This window comes from Ambystoma mexicanum, chromosome 1q (genome assembly GCF_040938575.1).
Source record: "Ambystoma mexicanum isolate Mex_15411 chromosome 1q, UKY_AmexF1_1, whole genome shotgun sequence".
Lineage (NCBI taxonomy): Eukaryota > Metazoa > Chordata > Amphibia > Caudata > Ambystomatidae > Ambystoma > Ambystoma mexicanum.
In genome coordinates, this window is record NC_090922.1 from 22,957,617 (window position 1) to 22,970,344 (window position 12,728).

The 12,728-nt window shown below is 42.7% G+C and overlaps 1 protein-coding gene across 2 annotated transcripts in view; it reads right to left on the bottom strand.

Moving 5' to 3' along the window:
* The window catches only part of LOC138523462 (sodium/potassium-transporting ATPase subunit alpha-2), a 504,124-nt gene that overhangs the window by 176,470 nt on the left and 314,926 nt on the right, over positions 1-12,728 (bottom strand). For both annotated transcript variants that reach the window (XM_069635440.1, XM_069635438.1), the window contains exons 14-15: positions 3,712-3,848; positions 391-541 (exon numbers count right to left, since the gene is read on the bottom strand). In XM_069635440.1, the coding sequence (XP_069491541.1) occupies positions 391-541; positions 3,712-3,848 (288 nt within the window). The remainder of the gene's footprint in view (positions 1-390; positions 542-3,711; positions 3,849-12,728) is intronic.

The window sequence follows — 12,728 nt, forward strand, 5'->3', positions numbered from 1 at the left end:
ACTGAAGGTGAGCAACTTAGATAGTAGGGGTAAAACGCCGAGATGAGAGCAGCTAGGAAACGGGGTGTTGGTAAAATATACACTTACATTATCGGTCCGGGAAGGGTGTGGTACTCAGGGGGCTCTATCCTGAAGTGTAGGAGGAAGGGGAAGAGATGGATGGAGAGTTTTTCAGGCCTTTCTTTCGCGCAGCATGGAAATTCCAGTTTGACTGGATGTGCCTAAGCAACCAGAGACAGTGGTTTATTGGCAAGGCAGGACGGCGTCCAAATCATATTGTGTCAGGGTGCACACAGGTTGGGGATTTGAGTGAATAAAGAGCTGTCTAGTGCCTCCAACTGATGGCAGTAGTGCTATTCCCAAATCCTTGGGGCTGATGGTGCATAATACCTGTCTCTGACAGCCTTCCACGATAATGAGCTTCTGCTGAGGGGAGGTGCGAGCAAACACAATCTCAGTGTGATTCTTCAGGATGTCGTCCAAGTGCTCTGTAGTTATGTCTTTCAGTTCAAAGCCATGGACGACGCAGGCCTTGGCCTCCCTACGGGAGATCACAAAGACAATGGCATCACTCAAGAAGGCAAAGGCTCAATCATGTGCTCTTTTCTCAATATTACTTTAGCAATCAAAACACTATGGTTAGAAGTTCTTGTTTTATTTAATAACACCACTTAAAGAGCTTCTTGAGCCTATACAAATTAGCAACAAACTACTTTAGAGTCTTAAAGTAGTCAGTAAAGTAGGGATACTGACACTCTTAAGCCTCCTGTGTTTCATCACACAAAAGGGAGGGGGATGAGGGGAGTGAAGAGTAGGGAGGGGAGCTTTTCTTTACTACACACCACATATGTATATCCATTAGCTAGTGAAAGTTACATTTTCATCAAAATATATATTTAAACTGTTGTATATTGCAGCTTTTCAGTATACATGGTTAACTCTGCATTCTTGATTTGAACAGTTCCACAATGTATTCAGAAGCCACAGCAACAAGGATACTAATGGCGGGTTACTAACACCACAAGATAATTTCCATTGGCAAGCAGAACTCATAGGATTAGCTCACCAGGTCCTGTCCTAACAAATCTGAAATCAATGTCTCCAAGAGACACAACAACAGCTTCCAGAGAAACTTCTAGAAAAGAACAACTACATGTGAACCAGAGTACATTTTATTAGTAGTCGCTGCTGCATTGTTGAGCAAATTGATGGATTTTCTGAAATGTTTTTTTTTTCTTTCATTTTCTATTATTATGCGTCTATATAGACTGTAATTTTCCATTATGGAAACAGTTAGATGAGAACATCATCAACCTTATCTAACACTTTGATATTATCATTTTGAAGATGTCTCTAGACATATTGTTATGCATGAACTTCTATTTTGAGAAATATTTTCTCATTAAGTAGGATGCAACTTGTTTCAAGCCATCATTAATCAAAAACAAACTTGCACTGTGAAGAGGACATCTGCTAAATAATGTTTCAAGCGTGGAAAGCTTTTCGATTAATTCCTGCAATACTTGGGAATGGAGACCGTGCCGAAAGAAAGTAGTGTGCTGCGCTATAGTGTCCAGTACTATTGGAATGAGTAATGTTGAGGCGGCACCCGGATTTCTGAAGCCATGTGGGAGACCTTTATTTTTCAAGCTTTATCTGCCCGCTTACAGCAGATGGTAAAGCTGTCTATCCACTGGGTTTGGATGTGAGTCAGTCATTAGTATTGCATGTGCAGCTGGCATTTGAGGTGAACTGCCGGTTAAAGTCTTCCCAAGCCTCATGGCATGTCAGCAGCTACACTGAAAAAGCTCCCCGCTATTGTGGGCCTCCCTGTCACATCACGTGTTTTTACCTGTCCACCAGTCTCTTAGAATGACAGGGTGAAGGTGGGGTAGGAACTTCAGTCCATCCTACTCCACCAGCACCAAATGAAGGGTGCTCACTCTGACCACACAAATTAATATTCTTACTGGATCCTAGGGTGAAGTTATTCTCGGCAATCCTTCTTCAGGATTTAGCCAGCTGGGCAAATATTAATAATTGAATGTGTTGTTCCCAGACTGCTTTATGGAAGAATAGCTGTGCCCCAGACAATTGTATGCTGCTTTCTTACTTGGTAAGCAGGCACGCCATTCAAGATAAAAATACCCCTTCACACAGAATGTGTGGATTTTCTTAACGCATTCAATTAAATTAATAGAGGGAGGTTTTGGAGTAAACTGACTATGTAGGGTGATCTTAGAAGGTCAACACATGGAGACCTGAGTGCAACTCTGATAACTCTAACTGGTGTTAATTGTGGATTCCACCATCAGAAACCCTACCAGAAAAGAACTTAAACAGGGTTGTCTCGTAGCATCACTACTTTTTGCCAGATTTACCATAACTCCTAATCAAGATCACTTGCTACCCTCCAATGCTGGGCTCGGGCATGTCCATGTAGGCATTACTGCCAACGCTGATGACCTTGTCTTCTTACATTGAACGGCAGTTGGTCTGCAACAAGTCTTGGACATGTTAATGTGATACCTGTAATTCAGAGTCAAATGCGTCAGGCAGAAGGGGGCGCAGCTGGAATTACTTTTGTTACGTTTGAATTGCGTCCCTCTGCAAGATTTAGAGTTATGATTGGTTATTTATAACGCACTTAATACCCAGAGGTTTCCAAGGGCGGACCCGGGGATCAAACCTGTGTTGCTCCACGTCGTCTTGCTTCCAAGGTGAGCCTGTTGCCCCTGAGCTATCCTCCCAAGACTTGGGTTTAACTTCACACATGCCATCACTGAAGTTGTCCTTCTCTGGATGGATTTGCTTAATGACTAATTATAGCATCATCTGCTTCTTTACTTCCTGTTCTTGTCGGCCTTAAGGTCATCCACTGTGATATTCCTGAAGGCCTAGGATAAGAGATAGAATAGGCTGCCGGCTTTGGGGGCCACCGCCTGTTTGGTGATAAGGCATTGCATGAATATAGAGGCTAGTGCTCATTGTTAAAGTATGCAGAAATAACATGGAGTCCGGACACATTATTTGTAGTCTTGTTTCAGGAGTACATTTCCTCCAACTCGTTTCCTTTCCCTGAGCGCTATTTCAAGAGCTAGTAGCTATGGAAACTGAGAGGATGTGCTCGATTCCGCGTTGGTCTTAAATCTATTCGATTTCTATGGTGGAGCAAATTCTCTCATCACAAACTAAACATATTTGTTGGTTTTGTAGAGCCCACGTGGAATTAAATGATGTGCTTTGTTTGTCTACCTCGTTTTAAAGGAGGTTAGACTTTATTTGATGCAGCCTCTCTTTAAGAAACAATCAGTTTGGACAACCAGGGATGTCCTCTGAGCCCTTTGAATGGCACATTAAATAAGATCTGTTTTAATATTGCCAACTTTGGGAAAGAAAGTAAAGCTTGGTGAATAGATACGAGTACATGTACATTAAGGCAACAAGGTGTGTTTTCAGCATTAGTTTGATTTAATGTATCACGGAGTCTTACTTTTTTATTGCGGTTTCCATCTTTTATCAAGGATATTGTATTGAATATTGTGGGTCTACAACATGTGTCAATAGAATAAGATTGAAATAAAAACGGGACCAATCGTACTGACACTTTTTCTTACACTACTATTGTAAAGAGAGCATTGTATAACCAGTGTTTATTGATGATGCCAAGTGGGACCCAAGGCAGAAGGCAGATCCTGTAAATGAACGTACCTGGGATTGACCTGGCTGAGAGGAATGTTCAGACGCGCCGCAATGTCTTCCACAGTTTCATTCCCTTCGGAAATAATGCCCACACCCTTGGCAATGGCTTTGGCTGTGATTGGGTGGTCGCCGGTCACCATTATCACCTTCACAGAAAGAAAAGAGAACAAGAAAATAAAAATACAGCTTGGTAGACCTACCAGAGTGAAATGGAGACACAGACACGTCATGGAAAGATGACGTGTAAATGAGGGACGGAAATAGTTTGCGTTAGTTATTTCATAGGAGACATTGTGAATCTAATTGCATCTATGGATTGGTATGAACTGTAGCTGGAGAGTTAATGCGCGGAGTGCGCACCGGTATGATATTATTGGAAAGATGGTTATGTGCGGCCACTGTTATGTGAGCTCCATCTAAACCTGTACAATTTACCAAATAAATCACCATGGAGAGGGGAATTCTGATCATTGCAGATCTGGGAACTAATGACAGAGAGATCAGAAGCTATGAAAACCCGTGCCAAAATATTTTGCCATCAAGTTGTGAATTGTGTGCAGTGGATATGCCAACAGAATTCACGGAACATTTTTATGAAAAACATCACTTCGTGTCTCATGTGACCCTTTGGGTTGGTTAATCCTTCGACTGCCTTCTCCCTATGCATCCCCCAACATACCTGGTGTAGGAGAAAGGAAGACAACGGTATCTTAGTCTTAAAGTATGATAGATAATAAAAGTTATTTCCTTTTTTTTGCAGAGCACTTTTATATTATGACTCGTTACTTTTAGCATTTAAATAATGTCTTTTGTAATTCTGGCCAAGGGCTAGTGCAAGGCCAGTAAAGCAAGGCCCACTGGGAAAGTTAACAAACATTTAGGCGGGGGGAACAGTCCTCCATTTTCCCCAAGTCTCTTGTCTATTTCTAGCTGGGCATCTTTGGACTCGGCATTCAGAGAATATTGCTATTAGTACCCAGCCCGCAATATCTGCGTGACCGGGGCACTAAAAGTATTTTTTCTGTCCCGAAACACTGCAGAGTTTCGGGACAGAAAAAGAAAAGAAATGACCAAGAAAATGACCGCCATGGAAAGGGAAAACGGAGTCCGTTCCGTTTTCCCTTTCCATGGCGCCCATCGGAAGCGGACGCGCTGGGAACAGAAGTGTTTCCAGCGCGTCCGCTCCCGTAAAAAAGGTAAGGTGAGTGGGGTTGAGGGGGTGGGGGGGAAGAAAAAAAGTAAAAACATTTTTTTTTTTAAAAACATACCTGCGTCCCTGGCGGGGGACGATGGCAGCCTCCAGCGGTGTGGAGGCGCGGAGCGGGGACCGCTCCGAGTCTCCACACGGCTGGAGGCTGCCATCGTCCCCAACTGGGGACGAAGGAGCAAGAAGGTAAGTGGGGTGGGGAGGGCAGGGAGGAGGGAGGAAATGGAAAAAAGTTTTTTAAAAAAAGTTTAAGATAAAGGCCTTACCCGAGTCCCCGCTGGGGGGCGAAGGCAACCTCTTAGCCGTGGGGAGGCTCGGAGCGGGGATGGCCCCGCTTCGAGCCTCCTCATTGGCTGAGAGGCTGCCACGCCCCCGGCGAGGACCAGGTGGCTGGAATCCCAGCCGAGAATCAAAAGATACTCGGCCGGGTAACGACCCGGCGAGAGCCAATCAGAATGCGTGTTGCATTCTACTTGACTCTCACCGGGTACTAATATGGAATATTGTTCTCTCCAATGAGCGATGAAATCTGGCAGCTTAGGCCGCATAACCCCTGCTGCTGACTGCATTTCAGTGCCACTTCCAATACCTTGAGACACAGATACAACTCTACAGATTTACAATAACTTAAATCCTATCGAAGACAACAATGCACCTTGTAAACTAATAAAACTAAGTTATGGGGACAACAATCTCAGAGACTGTACATTAATGTTTCAAAAACAAAACATCTGGAGCAGGAAAGGAAATGTCAGCACACAAGTGATGTGCTAGAAAACGTAGGCAATTGGTGGCTCATAGAAGCTTATGAAGATAGTATTAGGAATGCCAAATACCATTATCTTTCTTGATAAATTGCTGAAGCCACCGATGCATTGACACAAGCCATTATACAGGAACCAGGGCTCGACTGACAATCCGGGACACCCGGAGGTGTGTCTGTAGAAATCTCGTTGATGGACTGCATATTTAGTTTGGGCTACTAGGCTTAAGCGCCACCTATAAGCCAGAACTATTGCTTTGGAGTATGTGTAAGAGGGAGATGATGTGTGAGGAAGGACATACAGATTGAGGGTGCTTTTTGGTTATTTACCCACCCACTGATGGTCCATGGGCATGAAATTCCCTCTGTCCATTCGCACCCACTAACTGACCCCAGCCCCACCCCGGAACACATTTTGAGCTTCCTCTATCAAGTCGTAATATCAGACATCCAGTGTTTTTCTAAGCAGTCTTGGGAGAGGTAATGGCTTAATTGCAGCCAGCTGTAAATGCATACTGGTGTAATAAATATGTCTTAACTAAGTGCACCTTCAAGCACTAGATTTGTATCTCTTCCATGCACTGAAATCCTGCTAAAATCAAGCAATGAGAAAGCCAACAGTTTGGGGTTAAGCTTTTAGATAAGCATTTGCTAGGTACTGACATCATATGGCCAGACACTCCATACTCCAGCTGTTGTGATCCTATAGCCAGGTAGTGCCATTCCAAGAGTGCCTACCTGTTGGCTTTCCTTGTTTGTGGAGGGCACAAAGCTATGTGGAGAAAACACATAAGCATGATTCATGAGCTACATTAGCCTTAGACTGTACAGCAGAGTCGATAGATTTAGCCTGCAGTATGTGCATTCACGTGTCCTAACCATGCATAGGTGTTGACTGGTCTCTGTCCATTGCTTCAGTGGGCCAGCAAGAAAGAGCATCGTCAACACAGCAGAGGAGTAGTAAAAGACACAATGGAGCTCATTCACAATTGTGTCCTAATGTGAATGAAAGCTGTAAAAGACTTCAGTAACTCTTTTACGCCTTTCATTCATGGCACGCTACATTTTCAATCATTTGTATGGCGGAGAGGAGGGGCACAACTTGCCTTTCCCCTGCCACCCGTCCTCACCACCATACAAATGCTCCAGAACTTGCGCCGGCACTAATCTTCATGACAGCGCAAATGCTGGAGATCCCTATGGAGTTATGCAAAGTAAATGCTGCCTGGCATGCGGGCGTGTACGCCACCTGTTGCCCTGCACATTTGCACTCTGAAGTGCAAAATTTCGTGGCAAGCACCCGGTCATACCTGAGTGCAAACGTACCAGTTCACCCCTGCCAAATTACATTCTGAAGCAATGTGGGCTCAGGCTGAAGGCAATGGCTGAACTAGTTAGTCATTGTTTAGGTGTGATTGGGTGCGGCCGGGTGGCACATGTCCTGTGTTCCTGCATTGATGACGATGGGCCTCATTACGAGTATGGAGGCAGCCATGCCCTTAACCGGGTTCCAGTACTGGGTTCTGTGAATGAGGAATTAGCGGGTCATTCCGACCTTGGAGGACCCGGGAATTGCTCATGCACAAAACCATTCCTCATTCCCATTTGAGCCCTCATAGGGCTCAAATGGGAATGGGGATGGAACTAATAACGGTCCCCTCGCGGGACCCGGAAAGGACGTCTGGTTTTAGCAGATGTGTGTTCCGGGTCCCGCTAGGGGACCTCGTAATCCGGCATCCAGTAATGAACAGTGCCGGTCCAGTACCGACACCCTTCATTACGGGAGAGTAAGCCTCGTAATCAGGCCCGATGTCTCTGCAAGCCATGTTTGTGGGCCACAACGTCTGAGCTATCCTCAATTCGCTCAATAGTCACACAGCATGGCACACTTCAAAGCGACAGCCTGTGGCATCTATGCTGCTTGCTTTCATGTTCTCCTGAAAGGTGTCCTGTCAGAAAGAACGTCCTTTCATTCTGGTGCACGTCCTGCATGTCTCCGGTGCTGCTGCAATGGAATTTTAGCAATTCTCTCAGCGCCAGACTCCCAACTTGCTGAACAGAGAAACTTGTTAAATGTATTCGGAGGGTGAAGATGATTCCTGTGATAGCCTGCTGGGAAGCGTGAAAAACAAAATGTGTGTTCTGTTAGCCTGCACAACTAAGCCAGAAGTCCTAAAATAAAACGCTGCACGTTCCACTTCATGGAATTAGGCAGAAGAGAGGTGGAAAGGAGAGGGGGTCAATATGTTGACCAGCAAGCACGCAGCTACCCTGAAAGACTGCATTGCATTAAACCATGACCTGGGTTCCTAATCTTTCCGATTTTGGTCATCGTTAGGAGCGTTTTTTAAGAGATTGCTTGTTTTGGTGTGTGTGCGTTTGTGTTGCCGGAAGGTCCAGAGGTGGTTTCCACTCTTGTCCTTTTTATTATGCATTAATGCTGTTTGTGTGGATCTGGCAAGTGAAGCCGAAACCTTTGCATAGCTACACTAGCAGGGCTGCTTCATGTGGCGCAAACGTCTTGTAGGTAGAGGCGTAGCCAAGATTGTCTAACAAGTGGGGCCTGAAGCTAATGTAGTTTGGATGAGTGGGTATGTGCACATTTGGAGTGGGCCTTGCTCACTGAGGCCCTACCCTGTCTATGCCTCTGCCTGTAGGGTCCTCATTTTCATATGTATCGTCATTGCGGAAATGACACTATGGAAAAGGGCAAGGGGGTAGGGTGGGCACCGCTTATCTTTAAAAGTTTTACGGTTTCAATTCTTTTCACAGTTTTTTATGGGAGCTCACCCTTTAGCCTAGGCACAAGGATATAGCAATATCTGAGATGTAGGACCGGACTGCTTCCGTTCCTGGATGAGCTCCCTCAACAAACCCTATCTGGAGTTTCAACTGATGCTTAAATCAATTAGTTCACTTTGTTCCAGATTTTGTCATTTTTAATCATGGATTCACAATTCTTTGGGTGATTCTTTAAATATCATCCTTTATTCCTGACTCCTCAGTGTCACATCATTATTCGCCAATGCATTTTGGACTTCTGTCCATCGTCAGGGCTATTTACACTGCTAATTATTTGTCAATACTGATTCCATAATTCCACATCATTACACAATTATCCAATTCATTCCCCATTGACCATCATATTGTGAAATCCAACAGAAAGTACATCATAATTACCCATACCCAATGGTTGTTGTGGTCCAAGGTGAAATTTTGAGAGAAAAAACAAAAAAAAAGGAGATTCATTCTAATGCATTGTTTTGTAAATTATTAACCGTTATAGAATCATATATTGGTAACTTAAATGTGCTACCTGTTCAACTTCAATCACCCAGAGTACCACTCTGCAAACAAGTGTTCCTGAGCAGCTTGCACATTCTGTGAAGTTAAAACTTGCAATTAGGTCCCCATACAGTTCTGTTTCCCTCATTCATGTTCTGCTCACAGAGTCATCATCTTACATCCCTTGTCTATTCGTTTCTTACCTTCCACACTCTGTGCTGTGTGTTTGTGCCGGCTGCACGAAAAGAGCTGCCGCCGTTGTTGAGTGCATTTATGTAACGCTATTCTTTCTGCGCATGCGCATAGCGTTCTTTGGCCCACTTACTTAATTGCAACATCCATACGAGGTACAAATATGTTCAATGGTTCTATACTTTTCTCCTAGATGGTAATTATGTCCTTCCTGCCTCTAAATATCAATGTATCCATGTCTCTAGATGTAAGATCATGACATGTTGAGCATTTACACAAAATACGCGGGACGTTCTCTTCAGCGCATGCGCGCCCATTGTACACTATATTACTGTCTACCGCGCGCAAACCCAAATGGCAGTGTTTCATGTTTCCTCATAATTACTAATGTGTAGGCTTGTGGATTGTAAATTACGAGATACCGAGATCCCTCCTCACATGAACAGATAATGCATTTATTTAATATAGCGTGTTCTTCATATTAAACTACGCTAACCTACGGATAGGGTTTGTTGAGTGAGCTCATCCAGGAACGGAAGCAGTCCGGTCCTACATCTCAGATATTGCTATAACCTTGTGCCTAGGCTAAAGGGTGAGCTCCCATAAAAAAACTGTGAAAAGAATTGAAACGGTAAAACTTTTAAAGATAAGCGGTGCCCACCCTACCCCCTTGCTCTTGCACTTATTCCTTGTGGCACACACATTGGTCGGAGGCATGCATAAATATGTCATTTGAAGATATAGAACAATTGACGAATGTTAGAGCTGAAACCTTAGGTTTCACATCGGCAGAAGCCGAGGCAATCCTGACACAAATCAGCGGTTCCCCATGGAAAACAAAGAACAATGACCCCAACCCATCAAGGAGGATAAAACAATTGGAATACCTAATACAGAAAGAAAGAAATAGGAAATTACACGCAATAACTTTAGGTCAATATTACAAAAATCAAAGGATCCCTAGAGGACTGAGAATAAACGTGAGAAAAATAAAATAAAGTAAGGAAAATAAAGAATTTGTTCACAAATGAGAGGCGATTTTGAACAAATGCTCCCTAGATTTGATACTTTTAACAATACAAGAACTTACAAAGAATGTTAAAGTCTTAAATGAAGGAATTGGAGAGCTAGAAAAATAATTACATACACTGGTCCGCAAAGAAGAATTGGAGACAATTCTGGTAGGTATTAACCATAAACTAGAATCCTACAAAAGTGAAATCGAAACAAGGAAGGTGAGGAAATTTTGCAGAGACACCTACGACTATTTAAGCGGTGAAGTGTACACCTGGATGGACAAATACTCTACTCCATTCCAGAAGAAACAACATCAAGGAAGCACAGACAATAATTCAAGTACAGACTCTGAAGACCCTAGAGATAAACAAAGCACGTCAAGAGAGAAAACCCCCACCGAGCTACAGACAGAACCAACAACATCAATAGCGAGGGAACCAGCCACTGCCCAACTTTTTTTAGGACAAACAAGCAGAGGAAAAGAACGAGAAGGGGGAAAAGAAAACCAAAGAGTAGAAACAAGGGGAGCAAGACAGAAGAAAACTTAGTTGTGAATATATCATCAAGAACACTAACCAGCAACGAGGAGAGTGTACTCCAGAAAGGTCTTAGTTTTGTTCCGACCCACAGTACAACAATGTTTGAAACTAAGGTCGACTTATTTAAAGTAGTTCGAAAATTGAAATTGAAAGTGTTCTTTGATGAACTTGAAACAGTACAAACTAAAGAGAAAGATCCAGAAGAACTATAGGAATTCAGGAAGAAAAGCAATTTCATGCCACCCATAAATGTTCCATCTATAAAAAAATTCCACAGACATGTTCTTAAAGATCTGAAAAAAGTTTCATTTAAATGGCCAAAATATGGAAATCTGAAACCAAATGAATTCAATTTACTAAAGGGTCTGTTTGGAGATGAAAACATAACTATACGGCCAGCCGACAAAGGGGGAGCAACCGTCATCATGGACAGCCAAGATTACCATAATGAATGCATGAACCAATTAAGGAACACAGATGTATACTCAGAGCTTGACGGTGACCCCACGGTAGAAATACTGAAAAATCTCAAAGAACTACTGGATAAGGCTGAAGAATTAGGCTGGATAAGTGAAAAAACAAGATATTTTCGTACTAATAAAGATGCAAGGATTCCAAACTTTTATACTTTACCTAAAATACACAAACATCTAAGAAGTCCACCTGGAAGACCCATAGTTTCCGGTGTGGATAGTCTACTACAATCACTAGGTCAATACATAGACCAATTTTTGCAACCACTGATACAGAAAACCGATACATCAAAGATACCACCCATTTTTTAGAGAAATTGAGAAGCAATAAATACACAGAGAACTCCATTATGTTTACAATCGGCGTAAAAAGTTTGTACACGTCTATTCTGCACAACCTAGATATGGAAGCAATCGAATGGCTACTTTTAAAGGAAGGAGATGTAAAGGCAATCAAGGAATTTATTCTAGTACTACTACAATTTATCTCTGAAAACTCTTATTTTCAATACAGAAATCAATTCTTCATACAAACATCTGATACAGCGATGGGTGCTTTCATGGCCCCAACATATGCAAACACCTTCATGCATAAGTTTGAAAAGGATTACGTTTTGGAACATGCAATATGGAGAAACTATATCTCAATGTGCGTCAGGTTTATCAATGACATTTTTGGGGTATGGATCGGTACAGGAGAAACACTAAATGACTTTTTCATCTACTTGAACAGTATTGACCAGCAAATGCAGTTTACACATGAGACTTCAAAAACTCAAACACATTTTCTGGACATGCCAATTGAAATGCAAAATAATAGTTACCAAACAAATATTTACAGGAAAGAAACAGACTGCAATAACTTGCTGCAACGCTTGAGTTTTCACCAGCCAAGCCTGATCAGGAATCTGCCCTACAGTCAGATGATAAGGGTAAAACGTATTGTAAATGACCAAGCAACATGTGAGAGAGAAATTGAGAATATGGGTGAAAGATTTTAAGCAAGAGGGTACAAACCTCTAGAGATAAAAGCAGCAAAAGAATGCCTAATGAAATCCACGAACAGTGAGACAGTGAAGGATAAGAGCGAACCATCTATAGACTATGTTTCATGCTACGCTGTACAGAGTAACAGGATCAAAACTGCAATAAAAAAAACGGGTGTATGTTGACAAACGACATGCGAGTGGAACACCTGTTCAGAGAATTGCCAACCTTTGCCTATAAAAGAAGTGCAAACTTGAATGATAAACTGGTGAAAACAAGACCTGGAAGGAAGTCACCAGAGACAACAAGAAAAGGAACATACCCATGTTTACATTGCAGCAATTGCAACTTTGTAACTGAAGGAGATACCATTGATCACCCACGCACGGGCGAAAAGATAAAATTAAAATGTTATGCTACTTGTGATACGTCGAACATAATCTATGGAATAAAATGCCCATGTGGCATCTACTACGTGAGCCAATGGAAAATACCAGGAAAGCTACAATGGAACGAACATAGATCATGTTTTCGGAACAATAATGTGAATTCAGCGGTGGCAA